At 44.8% G+C, this 21,926-nt stretch overlaps 1 protein-coding gene across 6 annotated transcripts in view; it reads right to left on the bottom strand.

Moving 5' to 3' along the window:
• Positions 1–21,926, bottom strand: part of LOC106571830 (SAM and SH3 domain-containing protein 1) — a 335,706-nt gene that overhangs the window by 61,605 nt on the left and 252,175 nt on the right. For all 6 annotated transcript variants that reach the window (XM_082961932.1, XM_082961933.1, XM_082961937.1 and 3 more), the window contains exons 3-4: positions 2,488–2,538; positions 420–469 (exon numbers count right to left, since the gene is read on the bottom strand). In XM_082961932.1, coding sequence (XP_082818058.1) covers positions 420–469; positions 2,488–2,538 — 101 coding nt within the window. The remainder of the gene's footprint in view (positions 1–419; positions 470–2,487; positions 2,539–21,926) is intronic.

The raw sequence follows: 21,926 nt of genomic DNA, 5'->3' as shown, positions 1-21,926 counted from the left end.
CTTGAGTCACTGTGCGTGACTCAAACCATGGAGAAAGTGTGTGTTTTTTTGGTTATGTGTCAGTCACAAGAGACACAGGACAGTAGGCTGACTGTAAGGTCTCCTCCACTGTCCCTAACTCCTATGCATAACTCCTGTCTAAGAGCCCAGTCAGTCCCCATGGGCAAGGTCTCTGGCCCTCAGCGGGTGTACAGTCAGATGTTGTCCCGAGCTGCTATCTGGAGACGCTTATCCCCTCACACCATCATTAGCTCTGGACATGCTGCAAGGATAAGCATGATGCATGACCCACATATGTGCGTTTGTACGTGTGTGTGTGTGTGTGTGCATGTGTGTGTTGACAGTCTAACGCAGATTCACTGCATTGCACATTACTCGTCACACGTGTAAAGGGAAGTGGGGTTGAACTGTAGTCTTACTTTCTCTCTGTCTCTGGAGTGGACACCTCACTGCTGAAGCCAAGGGACTCCTATGGACAGAGGAGGTACTGCACTTAGCATGGTATTCAGCCATGTAACATAGATGTACCACTCAGATAACCATAATCCAAGGTCTTAATCAATATGGATCAAATAACATTGATGTAACAAAGCATGTAACTCTGATGTAAGCTAAGCTAACTCACATACTAGGCTATCTATATATATATACACTGCTCAAAAAAATAAAGGGAACACTTAAACAACACAATGTAACATTTACATTTTAGCAGACGCTCTTATCCAGAGCGACTTACAGTAGTGAATGCACACATTTCATACAACTCATACATTTTTTTTTTCTGTGCTGGCCCCCCGTGGGAATCGAACCCACAACCCTGGTGTTGCAAACACCATGCTCTACCAACTGAGCTACAGGGAAGGCTGTAAAGTCAATCACACTTCTGTGAAATCAAACTGTCCACTTAGGAAGCAACACTGATTGACAATACATTTCACATGCTGTTGTGCAAATGGAATAGACAACAGGTGGAAATTATAGGCAATTAGCAAGACACCCCCAATAAAGGAGTGGTTCTGCAGGTGGGGACCACAGACCACTTCTCAGTTCCTATGCTTCCTGGCTGATGTTTTGGTCACTTTTGAATGCTGGCGGTGCTTTCACTCTAGTGGTAGCATGAGACGGCGTCTACAACCCACACAAGTGGCTCAGGTAGTGCAGCTCATCCAGGATGGCACATCAATGCGAGCTGTGGCAAGAAGGTTTGCTGTGTCTGTCAGCGTAGTGTCCAGAGCATGGAGGCGCTACCAGGAGACAGGCCGGTACATCAGGAGACGTGGAGGAGGCCGTAGGAGGGCAACAACCCAGCAGCAGGACCGCTACCTCCGCCTTTGTGCAAGGAGGAGCAGGAGGAGCACTGCCAGAGCCCTGCAAAATGACCTCCAGCAGGCCACAAATGTGCATGTGTCTGCTCAAACGGTCAGAAACAGACTCCATGAGGGTGGTATGAGGGCCCGACGTCCACAGGTGGGGGTTGTGCTTACAGCCCAACACCGTGCAGGACGTTTGGCATTTTCCAGAGAACACCAAGATTGGCAAATTCGCCACTGGCGCCCTGTGCTCTTCACAGATGAAAGCAGGTTCACACTGAACACGTGACAGACGTGACAGAGTCTGGAGACGCCGTGGAGAACGTTCTGCTGCCTGCAACATCCTCCAGCATGACCGGTTTGGCGGTGGGTCAGTCATGGTGTGGGGTGGCATTTCTTTGGGGGGCCGCACAGCCCTCCATGTGCTCGCCAGAGGTAGCCTGACTGCCATTAGGTACCGAGATGAGATCCTCAGACCCCTTGTGAGACCATATGCTGGTGCGGTTGGCCCTGGGTTCCTCCTAATGCAAGACAATGCTAGACCTCATGTGGCTGGAGTGTGTCAGCAGTTCCTGCAAGAGGAAGGCATTGATGCTATGGACTGGCCCGCCCGTTCCCCAGACCTGAATCCAATTGAGCACATCTGGGACATCATGTCTCGCTCCATCCACCAACGCCACGTTGCACCACAGACTGTCCAGGAGTTGGCGGATGCTTTAGTCCAGGTCTGGGAGGAGATCCCTCAGGAGACCATCTGCCACCTCATCAGGAGCATGCCCAGGCGTTGTAGGGAGGTCATACAGGCACGTGGAGGCCACACACACTACTGAGCCTCATTTTGACTTGTTTTAAGGACATTGCATCAAAGTTGGATCAGCCTGTAGTGTGGTTTTCCACTTTAATTTTGAGTGTGACTCCAAATCCAGACCTCCATGGGTTGATAAATTGGATTTTCATTGATTATTTTTGTGTGATTTTGTTGTCAGCACATTCAACTATGTAAAGAAAAAAAGTATTTAATAAGATTATTTCATTCATTCAGATCTAGGATGTGTTATTTTAGTGTTCCCTTTATTTTTTTGAGCAGTGTGTATATATATATATATATTATGTGATGCTGATGTCGTGATACAGGTATAAATGTGGTGTGACCAAGGCAAGAGGATTCTTGGCTTACTTGGATCTCTGAGCGAAGCTGCAGGGAGGTGGCGCTTGTGTCAACATTCTCCTGTAAGAGAGAGCAAAGAAGAGATAACAGTTAGTGCAAGGTCATCATTACTGGCCAATGAAGGGACAGGGCGGCGTAACAAATAAAACCATATGAACGTGTGTTGCTCAGGTAGAGAAAAGAAAATGCTGTATCACATCCAGGAGGGTGTAACAACAGTCACAGGCATCGACTGTGAGATTGAACTCATACAGACTCCGCCCTGATAGGAGAGAGAGGAAGGAGGCGAGAACAGAGCAGTGTTTACATGTATATCGCCACACGTGCATACATACACCAGCCCATCCATACACACGCTATTATTGGCACGTGAAAACAAAGCCACATAAACCTGCCGGACTTGAGTCAAGATTCAGAACATGACTAGAGTGTTCGAGTGAGGTGCTTTTGGAATCCTACCTATCCAAATACACAACAGACGACTGGAATTACTGACCTGACTACAAATACCAGAATGAGGACATACTGTATAACCACAGCCTAACTCCACCCTCGTACGATACGTAATGACGTACGTCACTCAGGGAACACCTCAAGTTCATGAACCATCTTGAGGTGCTTTGAAGACGTATTCAGAGGCGTATGTGTGACCATCACGGACTAAAGCCTTCAGCCTATGCATCGCCGTAGCGGCGAGAGAAAGGGTGAGATTTGAAGCGAATTATAGTTATTGAGACGCAGATACATTTTGCACAGGAGAGAGAGGAGTGTGAGCATGAAGATGGATCAATTGCCCATCCAAAGTTCAGTGAAAACAGTGGGGGAAAAACCCAGACAGATGTGTGTCACCTCTCTGGACCCATAAATATTGTGAGCTGCTCTGCGGCGTTTGTGTGTATGTGCGTGTGTGGGTTTGTGGGTGTATGTGTGTTGGAGCAATTATCTGTCAGAGAGGGATAGTAAAGTATCTTATGGCTACAGCATTTGTTGTTGTTAAGGCTTATCCAGAGCAAGAAAGCGAGAGAGAGAGAGAGAGAGAGAGAGAAAGATCACTGTGCAAGACTGGGTTTCTGAACAGCACTTTGTGACTTCTTACATCAGCTGACGTAAGAAGGGCTATAAAAATAAACGTGACATACACAAACAGCACAACCCAGACATCAGAAGCTGAGGGCTTCTTAGTTTTTCTTTTTCTTAAATAGATCACTATTTCAACTACTCTTTCTATTTCTAATGAAACAAAGATGAAACACTTGGAAGTAGGGAAATTCCCCGCAGTGGTTTCTAAGAAGCTTGGAGTAGATCTGAATGCTGTCTGCTTGGTAACCTGTAGCAGGTCATTTTTCTGCTTATTACAGACTCAGTGTTCTGTAGCTTTGGTGACTGTTTCATATTAATACCTTATATATTACAGTTATTGGAATAACAACAGTGACCCGTCAGTCCCCTCTGCAGAGGAATGCTGCATTACCGTTGGGCTGCATGGGCAAACAATGCATGGCACGGCATCCCAAGCCGCTTCCTCCGAGCATGTGCAAACCAGCTGGCTGGAGTGTTTACGGACATGTTCAATCTCTCCATATCCCAGTTTGTTGTCCCCACTTGCTTCAAGAGGTCCACCATTGTTCCGGTACCCAAGAAAGCAAAGGTAACTGAACTAGATGACTATCGCCCCGTAGCACTCACTTCTGCCATCATAAAGTGCTTTGAGAGGCTAGCTAAGGACCATATCACCTCCACCTTACTTGACAGCCTAGACCCACTACAATTTGCATACTGCCTGAACAGATCTACAGTTGACGCAATCGCCATTGCACTGCACACAGCCCTAAATGATGTAAGAATGCTGTTCATCGACTACAGCTCAGCCTTCAACACCATAGCACCCAAGCTCCAAGCTCATCACTAAACTCAGGTCCCTGGGTCTGAACTCTTCACTGTTCAACTGAGTCCTGGACTTTCTGACAGCCTGACCTCAAGTGGTGACGGTAGGCAACATCACCTCTGCCAAGATGATCCTCAACAATGGGGCCTCACAGGGGTGCGTGCTCAGCCCATCCTGTACTCCCTGTTCACCCACGACTGTGTGGCCACGCACCACTCCAACTCAATCATCAAGTTTGCTGACGACGGCCTCCCGAGCGGCGCAGCGGTCTAAAGCACTGCATTGCCGTGCTTGAGGGGTCACTACAGTTCCTCAGCGTTCACATCATTGACGATCTGAAATGATCCCTTCACACAGACATTGTGGTGAAGAAGGCGGAACAGCGCCTCTTCAATCTCAGGATGCTGAAGAAATTCAGCTTGGTCCCTAAGACCCTCACGAGCTTCTACAGATTCACCATCGAGAGCATCCTGTTGGGTTGAATCACTGCCAAGTACGGTATTGCACCGTCCGCAACCGCAGGTTGGTGTGGTTAGTTAAATCTGGGGAACACTGCCCTCCAGAACATGTACAGCATCCGGTGTCACAGGAAGACCAAGAAGATCATCAAGGAACTCAGCCACCCGACCCACGGCCTGTTCACCCCACTACTATCTAAAAGGAGGAGACAGTACAGGTGCATCAAATCTGGGACTAAGAGACTGATAAACAGTTTCTATCTCCAGGCCATCAGACTGTTAAACAGTCACCACTAGCTGGCCTATGCCCAGTATCCTGCCCTGAAACTTAGTCACTGTTACTAGCCTGCAACTTAGAGACTGCTTTGCCCTATATACAGAGAGTATATAGGGGGAGTCATATATATACATTCCATTCAATTGAATTTACCACAGGTGGACTCCAATCAAGTTGTAGAAACATCTCAAAGATGATCAATGGAAACAGGATGTACCTGAGCTCAGTTTTGAGTGTCATAGCAAAGGGTCTGAATACTTATGTAAATAAGGTATTTCTGTTTTTTATTTTTTGTCTGCAGACATTTCTAAAAACCTGTTTTCGCTTTGTCATGATGCGGTACTGTGTGTAGATCGCTGAAAAAATATTAGTATTAATCAATTTTAGAATAAGGTTGTAACGTAACAAAATGTGGAAAAAGTCAAGGGGTCTGAATACTTCCTGAAGGCAGTATTTATATGAGCTCCTGTTCCTCTTATAAAATATTAGCTCAAAAGTATTGTGTAGCTCCTGCACCTACATATAAACAGTACCGGCACCCAAAATGAGTAGTCGAGCACTGATTATTAAAAAAAAAAAAAATTATAAAATGTATTGAATGTATTTAAATGTAGGTTAAGCTATAGGGAATTAGAACAGCACTTGGCTCATGTGTGCTTAGTCCTGCATAGAATAAGTATAAATATAATGCTGTGTTGAAATCCAATTACATGACATAAGCCCTATTCGGACAGAATACGTTTTACTGGGGGAACTCAGGTAACGCGAGCACAAACCACCATATCTGTAATTGTTGTCCTGTCCAAATCTGTCATGTCAGTAATTTTTACTTGGCAGGAAGGTTATTAACCCAGCCCTAAAAACCTACTGTTTTTCGGCAAACTCCCAGGTCCTCTGATAATACTTCTCCCGTGCAAATCGTCATCCCTATGTTTTGAGAGTGCTGCACCCAGTTTGGGTACGAACATGGGAACAAATTGATGCTTAAAACAAAGTGCTACGTTATGCATGTAGCCTAAAGATGAATGATCTGTTTTGTCACATATCAACTTTCCTAGTGCCATACTTCTCTTTTAAAAGATAAAGTGGGCGATATTGCCGATAAAATACCGTATGTCATTTAGTTAAATGTCTGCATAGGTTACAGTTAGTTCATGGTTCTTATTGATATGCATTATTATTTTGACTTTCTCTGAATTGAGGGCCAATAGGCCAATATTAGGCTATCCCTAGACATTTGAAATATCATCACAGCTAGAAGAGCCTCCATGCTTCTGTCATGACAACATTTTTTTATTACAGAAGCAGTTTGGTAAAACTAATCCCATCTGAATTATTGTCCACTGGAAAAATGGATATGCTTGGGTAATAATTACATAACCACCGTTTTATAGTAATACTAGTCCCGTGCGAATATGGCTATAGATTGTGTTGAGAAAAACCCTCATACACCGAGAGAGAGGGAGAGGGAGAGAAGAGAGAGAGAGAGAGAGAGAGACAGACAGACAGACAGACAGACAGACAGACAGACAGACAGACAGACAGACAGACAGACAGACAGACAGACAGACAGACAGACAGACAGACAGACAGACAGACAGACAGACCGACCGACCACCAGGTTCCTATTCTGATTCTCTGTATCACTGTACTTTGGTCAGGAGCACTTTCTCAATTGCACTTCTGGTTGCCTGATCATTTCGGTTCTCCCCCTATCATTTCGGTTCTCCCCCTATTTGCACTGGGCTAGTACTACTAGAGAACGTTGGTTATGTAATTATTACCCCAGGATGTCCATTATTCCAGAGAAAGATTCGGACGGGTTCCGTTTTTTTCCCAAACTACCCCATGTATTTCTAACTTTTTTCCCCCAATGAATTGACAGTTATGACAGAAGCCTGGAGGTTTCTTTCTAGGCGTGAATATACTGTATTTAAAGTCCGGGCGAGAATAGGGCTATGCAGATAACTCGAGTTTGGTTCCCAAGTTTCTAAACCATACTAAACCATTGTTGGTATAGTGTCCCCATAATATTTGAATTGAGGAAGCGTGATCATAATCATTAGGATATTTTACATCCTAAATGCCCCCCAGCCTTCAAATGTGAGCTAAACATTGTACTTACACTTGAGAGGCGTTTAAGGCTAAGGACGGGAAAGTTAACTTGTCATTTCCAAACATTTAGGTCAGTTGACAGGAAGAGTTGCATTAAATAGATGCAATATGTTTTACTGATTCATTTGACAATATTCAATCCATACACACAAAACATATGAACAAAAGCATTCACTGTGAATGTTGATACATGGCCCGATACAGGCCATTCATATATAATTTTTGCGCAGTACTTCGTTCAATTTATCGATGAGTTATTGTTTTCTTGCTCAAAGCGCGAGCAACACCTGTGAAACTCAGACATTTCTCTCAAAACACAGGGATGTCGATTCGCACGGGACTAGTATTATCAGAGGACCTTGGAGTTCACCAAGAAACTGTTGGTTATTCTGGCTGGAATTGTTACTCTCCTGCCATTACTCCCATGGCAGATCCGAACGGGACTAAAGTTGTGGCAAAATGGCTTAAGGACAACAAAGTCAAGGTATTGGAGTGGCCATCACAAATCCCTGACCTCAATCCCATAGAACATTTGTGGGCAGAACTGAAAAAGCATGTGCGAGCAAGGAGGCCTACAATCCTGACTCAGATACACCAGCTCTGTCAGAAGGAATGGGCCAAAATTCACCCAACTTATTGTGGGAAGCTTGTTGAAGGCTACCCAAAACATTTGACCAAAGTTAAACAATTTAAAGGCAATGCTGCCAAATACTAATTGAGTGTATGTAAACTTATGACCCACTGGGAATGTGATGAAAGAAATAAAAGCTGAAATAAATCATTCTCTCTACTATTATTCTGACATTTCACATTCTTAAAATAAGAATGGTGGTGATCCTAACTGACCTAAGACAGGGCATTTTTACGAGGATTAAATATCAGGAATTGTGAAAAACTGAGTTGAAATGTATTTGGCTAAGGTGTATGTAAACTTTCGACTGCAACTGTATGTACGGGATGCGCATGGTAAACACTGTCCAACGAAATGCTTACTTGCAGGTTCCTTCTCTACAATCCAATAACAATTAGAAATAGTAATACCACTTTTTAGTTTAAGAATCGAACATAAAGTAAATGGCAGTAGAACAGAATAAATATTGAATCATAAGTACAATACAGGAAGACACAATTTATAGTACAATATTTGCATTGGGGAAGGGGGTGGGTGGCAAGTGTATAAATTGAGCAGTATAGTAAGAATCTGGTAGCAGCAGGTGTGATGTGATCTAAGGTGTGGAGAACCAGAGCAGGTGGTCAGTCCAGTTCAAGTGTTCAGCAGTCTGATGGCTTGTAGATAGAAACAGTCTCTGAGCCAGATGAGCAAGCCTAGGACAGGGGATGAGTGAAACTGTTCCTCCTGCTCTGATACTGCCTGCGGTAACGGTAACGGAGAGAACAGCTCGTGGATGGGGTGTGTGGGGTCCTTGAAGAGGCTGCGTAGATGTTTTGAGTAGATGTCCTGGATTGGTGGAAGCACGGTCCCTGTGATGTACTGGGCCGTCTTCACCACACGCTGGAGGGCCTTGAGGTCGTGAACGGAGCAATTCTCATACCAGGCCATTATGCAACGTGTCAGGACACTCTCGATGGTGCAGCGGCCTTAGGAAGAAGAGACGCTATTGCGCCCTCTTGACAAGACTGGTGGTATTGTTGGTCCATGACAAGTCCTCTGTGATGTGGATGTCGAGGAACATAAAACTCGGGACTATCTCTACTACAGTCCCATTGATGTGGATCGGATTTGGTTTTGGTTTTTGTGTTTGTTTTTCTTGTAATGACTCAGGACAGATTATCTACACTGAGTACTGAGTACTGGGTATTCTGTTGTGGCATGTGTGGGGAATCCACAAAGCTACTCAGGAAGTGGTACGTGAAATGTACAGTGGCAGCCAATCAGAGAGGTTAAGCTTAGGGTGGATTCATCATTTCCACCAATGAGAGATAGCTAGATAACGCGACGAGAGAAATAAGACTCACACTTCCTTCAGGGAAGAGGATACAGGAAATAAAGGGGGATTCTGCGTAAGCTTCCTGATCAGTCATAACACCACACCCAGATGAGCAGGCCTTGGACAGGGGATGAGTGAAACTGTTCCTAGATCAGTACCTGGACTACATCGTTTCCCAGAAGTCATCAGGGAGGAGGAAATTACATCAGGTGGATTGACAGTGTCTATCTGTTTCTCAATGTCCTTTTCCTCTGCTGAAAACATACGGAGAGATTACAATTGGAGGAAGTGTGACAGAGAGAACTGTCTGTCTTTCTGTCCCTGTCAGTACTTTTCGTTATTTCCTAAATACATTTACATTGAGTGTACAAAACATTAGACTTGACCGGATGAATCAAGGTGAAAGCTATGATCCCTTATTGATGTCACCTGTTTAATCCACTTCAATCAGTGTAGATGAAAGGGGGGAGACAGGTTAAATAAGTATTTTAAAGCCTTGAGACAATTGAGACATGGATTGTGTATGTGTGCCATTCAGAGGGTGAATGAGCAAGACAAAAGATTTAAGTACCTTTGAACGGGGTATGGTAGTAGGTGCCGGGCGCACCAGTTTGAGTGTGTGAAGAACTGCAACACTGCTGGGTTTTTCATGCTCAACAGTTTCCAGTGTGTATCAAGAATGGTCCAACACCCAAAGGACATCCAGCCAACTTGACACAACTGTGGGAAGCATTGGAGTCAACATGGGCCAGCATCCCTGTGGAATGCTTTTGACACCTTGTAGAGTCCATGCCCAGATTAATTGAGGCTGTTCTGAGGGCAGAAAGGGTGCAACTCAATATTAGGAAGGTGTTCCTAATGTTTTGTACATTCTGTGTAACATGAGTGTGCTTTAAAGAAAGTTATTCAGAGGTGATATAAGCCAACTATAAACCTTCCTAGCCTGAGGGCAGTGTAAGTACAGCTGAAGTGCTATGAAAGTAAATAGCTTAGCCTTCGCACCCTACACTTAATGTATATCACTATGGTTACTTCACCAGGGGCCAGCCAGCCTGGCTTTCTTCTAGGCCACTGTTTCTGTATGTCCCCTAGCCTCTCTGGTATTGCGCTCAGGGAAGTTGTGGTAGGCGTCCGGAAGTTTCTCCCTCTGTAACTCAAGGAGTTGGTAAGAGCTGGTAAACAGAGTGAACAGAATGTTCATCCAAGAGAATAAGGGGATTCACATATATCAGGGAGCAGGGAGCAACAAGCCAAGGACATAAAACTCTAGTTACTCTGACTTAGGGGGACCTGTAGGCCTTTTGTTCCTGTGGTACTAGACAGTCCTATACATACAGTGCCTGTGCTTTTTGAGATGAGTCACTTTGAATAGAGAGGAATATATCTGTGAGGCAAGCAGAACCTTGGCGGTCTGTAGTCACAGACTCAGACACACACTCGGTGGGGTTTGGTGTTTTCTTGCTATCTGATTGTCTTTGATGCCCACTCCACTGGGACGGGTGTCAGGTGATATGCCCGTCTCTGCTGCATTGGTGTATGGGCACTGTGCCCACTGACTACACAGACGTATAGCTCTGCATCATCTCAGCGTCAGCCTGGCACGCACACACACATGCATAAGCACAAACACACAAATAAACACACACAGACATGTGCACACCGCCTCCGCTTCCAGCTCTCCTCCCCCCAAAAAACAGATAGAGCCCCACAGAGACAGGAGCACAAAGCAACCCTCAGTTCCTACTCCTCCTTCTCCAAGATGCAAGCACAGACAGGGAGAGAGAGAGAATGAAGGAGAGAGAGAAGGAGAGAGGGGGATTCAATCAAAAACAAACAAACAAACCCACATCCCCTCTCACTTTCAACAATGAGCCTTGACGTTAATTCCGGACGCTCCAGAAATGCAAAACAAACTTCTAGAAAAGGCACATAAGTCAACAACTGTTTTCCTGCCTTGTACATATCACATATGAGTAGTAGTGACATAGATTTGCGTGAGCAAGAAAATTGAGAGTTCTGCAGGGAGTAAGAGCCAGAGAAGTTGACACGCTGTTTCAGAGAAAGGATATCAAACAAATAGAACTGTGTCTGTGTGCTTGTGTTGGACCCTGAAGTTTGTGTTTCAAATGTGTTTTAGTGTGAAGCAATAGGATCAAGTTTGCAAGATGAAATGTGGACTCTGAAGTGTAGATCTCACTTACACACACTCCCGGAGGGGGAGAATTCTCCTTTATTTGAACCTCTGAAAACTGTCAGCATCGGTCGTGTGTGTGTACCTGATTGTTTAAACGTGACTGTATTGAATAAAAGAGAAAGAGAGGGAGAGAGAGAGATAAAGAAAGAGAGAGAGCACAGGGGACTGTAGCTAATGAGGATCACGATGTCTACCCTGAAAACAGAAGCCTGATTATCTGACAAGACTAAACCTGGAACACACACACTTCTAAACCATGGCCAGCAGCCTTCAGAGACAGCGCAAAAAAAAAGAAATTCACTTTTCAAAGGGCACAGAAACTAAAACTCAATCTGTTGTGCTACATTAGACCCAAACGTATAACGGGAAAGGAAGTGGTGAGAATGAGACACGAGCTATGTTCCATCCACCATACATATGTCCAATCCATGCTCGAGAGCATGCAAACTAACTAAGAAAAGCCCAGTACATGGCAGACCATATGTAAGAGCCACCACAGCCTGCTTTGGAAGCACATTGATGCCTGCTATGTGGGTAGTTAGACCAGGACGTCCAGACCAGGTGAGAGACGTGGCATTTCCTGGAGGAAGACGTGGGAGCACCGGGGCCAGCTGGGGAGCCTGGCACCAGACCCAACCGAGAGAGATCGTTGGTTAATAAGACTGGGGAGAGACAGGCCTGCTTAACCAGCTGATCCTGAAAACATCACTGATAAACACATGGTTGTGTGGTCATGGACACACACACAGACACTCAATTGCAGATATTGAGAAAAGACACACACACGAAGGAAATACAGGTCTATGGCAAGCATGCTGAACCGCAGCATGCCACAGTCCATCTACAGGAAAACGGTCAACAACCTCACACACAGAGACTATATTATGACTATTGTGAGCCTCTATCCGCTTCCCTTCTGAGATGGCTTGAGTGTGTATTTGTGTGTGTTTGCGTGTGTGTGTATTGTCACTATGTTGGTATTCTCCGAAAAAAAAACATTGTTATTAGAAATACCAGCCAGTGTCATAATCCAGCACTCACTAATAAAGTTAATACAAATACACACTTTATCAGTCTATAAATATCCCAATTGCTGAGCAGCTAAGCCAAGAGTGAGTCAAACAATACAGCCACACCAAACATCTATAGACAAACCTCTCCTGATATGATAGTGTAGCTACAATGCCAACCACTTTTTTTGTACAAAACATTGACGTGTTTACTTTCCCGTTGGGTGCTTATTGTGCCTGAAAGATAATAGGCTACGTAATAAAGAACTTTTAGAAAGTAGTAAAGTGAGATCAAACCCAGTCAGGTTGTCTCCTATGGTAGCACGTCTAACATTGTTGACCCACCTTTAGAGGAATGAGGTGAATTCTCTTCTCCCATTCCTTTCACCCAGGTTATTTTGGGTTAAAACACTCCAGGCCACTCTTGAACGTCTAAAACCAGTTAGAAAGTATGTAGAAATTATAATGGTCCTATACGTTTTCAAATAACTGCCCTTTTTCTGGCCCGCTAATTTCTTTAGACAAACAAATTGGTCCCAAAACATTTTTGAAATCCTGATGTGGCCCTGGAGTCAAAACGTTTGCCCACCCCTGCCCTACAAGGTTCCTATCTCCAGTATCTACCAACCCTTTCCTCAGTCTCTTTCTCTGGATGCTTCAGCATAAAATACCTCTGCCCTACAAGGTTCCTATCTCCAGTATCTACCAACCCTTTCCTCAGTGTCTTTCTCTGGATACTTCAGCATAAAATACCTCTGCCCTACAAGGTTCCTATCTCCAGTATCTACCAACCCTTTCCTCAGTGTCTTTCTGGGGATACTTCAGCATAACACACCACTGCGGCCATCCAGCACTAAGTGGATCTAAGATGGTACCATAGACACACACATCCAACACTGATTACAGGGCTAGAGTTGATGTAATCAAATCAAATCAAACTTTATTTGTCACATGCGCCGAATACAACATGTGTAGACCTTACCGTGAAATGCTAACTTACAAGCCCTTAACCAACAATGCAGTTAAAGAAAGAGTTAAGAAAATATTTACCAAATAAACTAAAGTAAAAAAATTATAAAAAAGTAACACATTAAAATAACAATAACGAGGCTATACAAAGGAGGTACCGGTACCGAGTCAATGTACAGGTTAGAGATCATTTGTACATGTAGGTAGTGGTGAAGTGACTATGCATAGACAATAAACAGCGAGTAGCAGCAGTGTAAAAAACAAATGGGGGGGGGGGGTCAATGTAAATAATCCGGTGGCAATTTGAGTAATTGTTCAGCAGTCTTATAGCTTGGGGGTAGAAGCTGCTAAGGAGCCTTTTAGTCATAGACTTGGCGCTCCGGTAGTTTTTGCCGTGCGGTAGAAAAGAAAACAGTCTATGACTTGGGTGACTGGAGTCTCTGACAATTTTTTGGGCTTTCCTCTGACACCGCCTAGTATATAGGTCCTGGATTGCAGGAAGCATGGCCCCAGTGATGTTTTGGGCCGTACGCACTACCCTCTATAGCGCCTTACGGTCAGATGTCGAGCAATTACCATACCAGGCGGTGATGCAACCAGTCAGGATGCTCTCGATGGTGCAGCTGTAGAACTTTTTGAGGATCTGGGGACCCGTGCCAAATCTTTTCAGTCTCCTGAGGGGGAAAAGGTGTTGTTGTGCCCTCTTCACGACTGTCTTGGTGTGTTTGGACCATGATAGTGGACACCAAGAAACTTGAAACTCTCGACGCGCTTCCCTACAGCCCTGTCGTTGTTAATGGGGGTCTGTTCGGCCCACCTTTTCTTGTAGTCCACGATCAGCTTCTTTGTCTTGCTCACATTGAGGGAGAGGTTGTTGTCCTGGCACCACACTGCCAGGTCTCTGACCTCCTACCTATAGGCTGTCTCATCATTGTCAGTGATCAGACCTACCACTGTTGTGTCGTCAGCAAACTTAATGATGGTGTTGGAATCGTGCCTGGCCACGCAGTTGTGGGTGAACAGGGAGTACAGGAGGGGACTAAGCACACACCCCTGAGGGGCCCCAGTAATGAGGATCAGTGTAGCAGACATGTTGTTGCCTACCCTTACCACCTGGGGGCGGTCCGTCAGGAAGTCCAGGATCCAGTTGCAGAGGGAGATTTTTAGTCCCAGGGTCCTTAGCTTAGTAATGAGCTTTGTGGGCACGATGTTGTTGAACGCTGAGCTGAAGTTAATTAACAGAATTCTCACATAGGTGTTCCTTTTGTCCAGGTGGAAAAGGGCAGTGTGGAGTGTAATTGAGATTGTGTCATCTGTGGATCTGTTGGGGCGGTATGCAAATTGGAGTGGGTCTAGGGTATCTGGGAGGATGCTGTTGATGTGAGCCATGACCAGCCTTTCAAAGCACTTCATGGCTATCGACATGAGTGATACGGGGCGGTAATGATTTAGGCAGGTTACCTTCGCTTCCTTGGGCACAGGGACTATAGTGGTCTGCTTGAAACATGTAGGTATTACAGACTCGGTCAGGGAGAGGTTGAAAAGACACTTGCCATTTGGTCCACGCATGCTTTGAGTACACGTCCTGGTAATCCATCTGGCCCCATGGCTTTGTGAATATTGACCTCTTTAAAGGTCTTGCTCACATCGGCCACCCAGAGCATAATCATACAGTCACCCAGAACAGCTGGTGCAGTGTTGCTTGCATCGAAGCAAGCATAAAAGGCATTTAGCTCGTCTGGTAGGCTCCCGTCACTGGGCAGCTCGTGGCTCGGTTTCCCTTGTAGTTCGTACTAGTTTTCAAGCCCTGCCACATCCATGCAACAGACCGGACAATAGAGAGACGAGTGAGACTGGGACAGAAATAGGTTTCAAAGCCTTCGACAAAAGTGTCTTTTCTATATAATGATCTGCTTCCAACAAGAAGATACCACTGTTTAATGCTCACTCTTGTTAGAATGGCACCTATTAGAATCACCAGTGGAGCTTAACTGTTCTTGGCCAAACCAATCAATTTGAATCAAGCAGGAGGAGAAAGCAGCACAGTCAGTGGGACTATAAGGCAGCTAGGCGACTGTGCGTGATGGAGTTAATCCATAGCCCTCATTCTCCTAGAGGGATGTTTGCTTAACCTATTGTGTTCTAGCTGCTCATAAAGCTAACATGAAGACGGGGGACTAGCCAAGCGACGGTCAGACAGGAAGAGGGTACACTGATAGTCATCACAGAGAGAGCCTACATCAAGAGCTATGGGGCTGCGTTCAAGAGCCCCACTTATAAAACACAACCGAGATCCCGCTGCTGTCATCAGGGCACAGGACAAGCCCCTGGGGTTGGGGTAAGTGTTTCACAAATCAAATTAACTAGGAGTTTTGTTTGGTTTTGTGCAACACTTTTCCCCCCGAAAAGTTTGATGTGTTGCAAGACGTCTGGAGGAGAAGTGAGGGAGAAAAAAATAAAGAAAACTGGATCTTTATCAAGTATGTGATATTGAGACATGGTGAACTCATTATGAGGCTAACAGAAAGTGAGTTGAAGGGAACAAAAAGAGAAACATGAAGCTGCTATGGTTTTGCTCTGACGACAAATACTTAACCACATCCATAAGTGGATTCCAAAGGGTTTTTCCAGGGGCAACTTCAGCTCTGTGGTCTCAGTCAGTTGTCTATAGACCAATACAGCCTGCAGTGGTCCAAAAACTTCTCAGACTCCCCTAGGGAAGTGGTCCTTAATCCTGGTCATGAAGACCCACGGCACATTAAATACATTGGTTAGTCGAATCTGGTCAGGTGTGTTGGTACTGGGCTGGAACAAAAGCATGCACACCTTGTGGGTCTCCATGACCAGAGTTGAAGAACATTGCCCTATGGCCTTTCTCACTACAGAGGAACAGTCTTCCAATGTCCACTGTCATGTTTTCTTGACTTTAACTATTTTTCTAGTCAGACTGTTAGGTTCAGGGAAGGTTACAGCTACAGTGACCAGAGGCTAGTCCAGACCGGACAGGGAGGATCTTTGTGTGTTGCAGCAGGGTGAAGAAGGGAGAGGAGGCAACATAAGAGATGAAGCAAAGAAAGAGGAGAGAACCCAATGAGTGCCAGTAGAGAGAAAAGGCAAGGACAAAAGAGATGAGAATGAGACTGGAGGAGCGGAGAAGGTTTGGAAGGAGAGAAGCAGCGGGGTGGAAGTCCTCTGAGAACCACCATACTCGTACCCTTCAGCTGTGACAGACAACCCCTCCCTGAAAGGCCATGTCCCAGCGTGGACGTCTAAATGCCAGCCCATTTACTGTCCGTATCCGCCATTTTAACATAATGACCTTATCTAACTCACCCCTATTGCTCCTCAGGGAGATCCTAGATAGGGCTGGCTGGCAGCCACTGGCTGGACACACTTTATATGTCACAATAGTCCTTCTCTCTCTCTATCTCTTCCTCTGCCCTGTCTCCCTCTTTAGCTCTACCCTTTCTACCCCTTCTCCCTCTCTCTCTCTCTTTATTTCTTCATATTTTTGCCCTGTCTACCTTTCTCTCTCTCTCTCTCTGCCCTATCTCCCTCTCGCTGCCCCTTCTCCCTCCCTCGTTCCAGTTTTCCATAGCCATTGTGCCAAGGACATTGAGACCGTCTTTGAAAGTCCAGTCTAGACACATAACACCAGCTAGAGAGAGAGTGGAGCAACGGCAGCTGGCAAGAACACTGTCCTGAAAACACTCAATACTGACTGGAGAATGTTTGCTATGTGCTTCTGTTTCAATACTGGGGGGAAATCAGCATGCATGCGCCTGGTCCTCCACAAGGAGTCGCTAGAGCGCAGTGGGACAAGGACATCCCGGCCGGCCGGCCAAACCCTCCCCTTACCCGGACAACACTGGGCCAGTTGTGCACCACCACATGAGTCTCCCGGTCATGGCCGGCTGCGACACAGCCTAAGATCGAACCCGGGTCTGTACTGACGCTTTAGACCGCTGCGCTACTCGGGAGGCATTGTATCCAGATGTTCATATTGTCATACCGTCCGTCCTTCTCTCATCCCAGGATTTACAATATTACCTGTATAGCACACAAGGGGGCGCTAAAAACGCAAGAAAAGCCCATTTGGCCTCTATTACCAAGACTGCTAACAATTAGCACAAACTAATAGCGGAATCATATAGACCATGTTAGCTAAATGCTAACAAGCGAAAACGAACAAACTAATTGCAAAGACAGACAAATCCAGCTCATAAAGTTATACAAGCATAGCTAGCAGCTACCGAGTGTCATTTTTAGTGAATGGGTACATTTACACGCGAAAGTAAACAAGATAAATTGTGCAAATGAACAAAGTTGTGATGCATGCTTTTCTGGAGAAAGAGCAGCAGGTGGACACGGAGCAGATGGGAGAAGAACAGAGGAGGAAAAAAACGCTAGCAGGAAGCCCAGGGAAAAAAATGGCAACTGTACAGATAAGCCTTGACTTCTGGCAGAAAGCCATTATTAGATAACTGATGGCAAAAATGTAGTAGAGAATTGCATACAAGTTTAACTCATCACCTGATGTGCGCCGCACATCAGAGACTCACCCATAGATATGGAATCACCAGCTCCAGCTTTAGCCCGACTGGCTCAACTGTTCTGGGGAACTACGTAAGCTTCATATGGTAAAATGTGACAGGTGAAATGAAGAAAGCAATCTGCTTTATCTCCTAACGTATTGCACACGTTGACTGCAAGTATTAACTTAAAAAGTCGCTGCAAATATTCAAACTAATTGAAAAACATTGAAAAAAATGTTTTGACGGTATTGAAAAACCATCCAGTGGCTTTTTCTAAATACCCCAGTATACGGTATATACGGTATACCTCCCAAGCCTAGTTCTGACGCCATATCTTCTCTGTTCTCTCTGTTCCTCCTCCTCTTTCCTTTCCTCTTTCGTGCCAAGTTGTGCAGGGGGGACAGATAGCTGCAGGCTCTCTTATCCTCCTTCTTCTCCTTTTCCTCCTCTTCTAGCTTTCCCTTTAAGAGATGCTCCCTACACTTCCCTGACCAACTCCAGGCCCCCCGGCCCCCCAGGGCCCAGTCCTGTCCCATCCCAGGATGGAACCTTCCCAACCTTCCCAATACGTGCAGAGGTGACCCACATCACTCATCTTCTCACACACTTGTAAACACACACATGCAAACACAAAACACACACACACACACACACCAGGTTTTCCATTAGGAAAATGTGGCACCGGACTTTTGACCTGCAGCATTTTAATTGGACAGACATTTGAGAAATTTACTGGACCCATATGCATTGGGTGCATAGCCTTCTTAGAGCGTCCACCCACAGTGCTCCGAATGACAGAAACAACATCGAGATGGTGGTAAAAACAGAACATGCAAGTCAAGGATGCAACAATTTGCGCAGTTTGAAGATGCTAGAATAACTGTCCACATTTACTTTTCCCAGCCAACAAGATGAGTAATCACTATCCTATGTCAATCTACTATCCCCCATAGTAGAAAAGTTTACCTATTCTATTGGTCAGCTTGTCGAGAAAGAAATAGCTATTCCAAACAGAGTCAGGGACAGTTGTGGGACGATAGATCCCAATTTCATACAACTAGTAGGCCTAGGCTATATATATATATATATATATATATATATATTTGTATTATTATTATTTTTTTTTAAAGCAATGCGTCTGAAGCAACAGATCAGAAAATGTATCATAAAATGTTTATTAACTATTATTTATTCACACTATAAGCACAGCAACGTGCGCAAAGCAGTATGCTACCATTGTCAAAAGGGCATCGCATATGCAAGCAGGTTTCCTGTGACAGAGATTAAAATATCTGTTAGAAATTTAGAAAGAAGGGAGATGCAACAACTGGGATATATTGCTAATATGACGAGGATTGTGCCTTTGGCTACTGGACAACTCAGATCCTGGTTTAAGTCCAGGCTCTGTCGCAGCCGACCGCGACCGGGAGACCCATTGAGCGGCGCACAATTGGACCAGCGTCGTCTGTGTTAGGGGAGGGTTTGGCCGGCAAGGATGTCCTTGTCCCATCGCGCTCTAGCGACTCCTGTGGTAGGCCGGGCGCATGCACACTGACACGGTCGCCAGGTGTACGGTGTTTCAACCGACACATTGGTGCGGCTGGCTTCCGGGTTAAGCGGGTATTGTGTCAAGAAGCAGTTTGGCTTGGTTGTGTAGTGTTTCGGAGGACGCGCGGCTCTCGACCTTCGCCTCCCCCGAGTCCGTACGGGAGTTGCAGCGATGAGACAAGACTGTAACTACCAATTGCATACCATGAAAATTGGAGAGAATGGGGGGGTAAAATAATAATTGCCTTCATGGTTATGGTCTGATTTTGGCTACGCTACATTGAAGCAAGGTAAGACATGCCTCAAAACACAGTGCATTTGGAAAGTATTCAGACCCCTTGACTTTTTCCACAACATATTACATTACAGCCTTATTCTAAAATTGATTAGATTGTTTTTTCCCTCATCAATCTACACACAATACCCCATAATGACAAAACAAAAACAGTTTTTTTGTTTTTTTTAAATGTGTGCACATTTACATAAGTATTCATGTCACGTCCTGACCAGTAATAGGGGTTATTTGTTATTATAGTTTGGTCAGGACGTGGCAGGGGGTATTTGTTTTATGTGGTTCGGGGGTTGTGTGTATGTAGAGGGGTGTTGTATTTATGTGTTCCGGGATTTTTGGTGTATGTTCTTGTTTTGGTATTCTAGGTTTTCTATGTTGTGTATTTCTTTGTTGGCCGGGTGTGGCTCTCAATCAGGAACAGCTGTACATCGTTGTTTCTGATTGAGAGTCATACTTAGGGAGCTTGTTTTCACCTGTCTGTTTGTGGGTAGTTGTATTTTGCACTGCTGTTATATTTAGCCTGTGAAACTGTCGGTCTGTCGTTCTTTGTTTATTGTTTTCGTGTTCACTTTAATTAAATAAATTAAAGTATGAGTATTCACGTACCCACTGTGCCTTGGTCCCCTTCTCTCTTCAACGACGACCGTTACAATTCAGACCCTTTACTCAGTACTTCGTTGAAGCACCTGGTTCAGTCTTCCAGAGATTTGAGAATGGGACGGAGGTTCACTTTCCAGCAGCACCATGGCCCTAAGCATACTGCTAAAGCAACACTCGTGTGGTTTATGGGGAAACATTTAAATGTCTTGGACCTCAATCCAATTGAGAATATGTGGTATGACTTAAATATTGTTGTACACCAGCGGAACCCATCCACCTTGAAGGAGCTGGAGCAGTTTTGCCTTATAGAGACATACCCCAAGAGACTTGCAGCTGTAATTGCTGCAAAAGGTGGATCTACAAAGTATTGACTTTGGGGGGTGAATAGTTATGCACGGTCAAGTTTTCAGTTTTTTCTGTCTTATTTCTTGTTTCACAATAAAAAATATTTTGCATCTTGAAAGTGGTAGGCATGTTGTGTAAATCAAATGATACAACCCCCAAAAAAAGGTTGTAAGGTAACAAAATGGAAAAATGCCAAGGGGGTGAATAATTTCGCAAGCCACTGTATATTTCAAACCAAATACTTTTAGACTTTTACTCAAGTAGTATTTTACTGGGTGAATTTCACTTTTACTTGAGTCATATTCTATTAAGGTATCTTTACTTTTACTCAAGTATGACAATTGGGTACTTTTTCCACCCCTGGTTACAGGAATACAACAAAGAAAAATAAGTTACTATATTTCTGAGTGCTGGATTTGTTTGTTTTCTAATGTCTGTAGCTATAATGTAGCTATAATTATATAGTCATTTCTATAGCCTGCTGAGCCCATATCTCCTATGTTCTCTCTGTTCCTCCTCCTCTCTTTCCTTTCCTCTTTCTTGCCAAGTTGTGCAGGGGGGACAGACAGCTGCAGGTTCTCACATCCTCCTCCTTCTCCTTTTCCTCCACTAGATCTCCCTTTGAGATATCCTCTCTACACTTCTCTCCAACTGCAGGAAGTAATGTCACTGAGAACTGCACATATAATATATATATATAGGACCTTCCACCCCCACCTGGGATATGGATGCCTGATTCAGACCCAAGGGTCAAAACATTAAATAAATATCACCTAGGAGCATGAGCAGCAGTGTGCAGCGTTTTCCTTTCTGTTTTCCATGAGTTAGCCTTCAACTCCAGCACTTGCGGAAAGTACCTGGATGTGCGTATGTTCTTCAGCTTTTGTACATAATGTTTCTGCCATCGTCTCCTATGACCGAAAAGAGCTTCTGGATAGCGATCACTAACCTCGATTTTGATGAAGATGTATATGTTACTGAGTCGGCAGTATGGACATCCGGCTCACCTCGGACCAAACCCTGATCCCTGAGGCTCGGAAAAGACGCCGTAAGAGAGGCTGACGTGCGGGCACCCTGACAAAACTATGTTGGCAAATAAATAATCTACCCTCTGTTCTATTGGTGAACGTACAATCACTGGAGAACACACTGGAGGAGCTCCGTTCTATATCCTCTCAACGGGACCTGAAGACTGTAATATCCTATGTTTCTCTGAGTTGTTGCTGAACAAGGACATGGATAATATACATCTAGCTGTTTTTTTATGCATT

Source organism: Salmo salar, chromosome 15 (assembly GCF_965601325.2).
Source record: "Salmo salar chromosome 15, fSalSal1, whole genome shotgun sequence".
Taxonomy (NCBI): Eukaryota; Metazoa; Chordata; class Actinopteri; order Salmoniformes; family Salmonidae; genus Salmo; species Salmo salar.
Note: the sequence above shows the minus strand (reverse complement) of the source record. Positions and strands in the feature narration are given on the sequence as shown.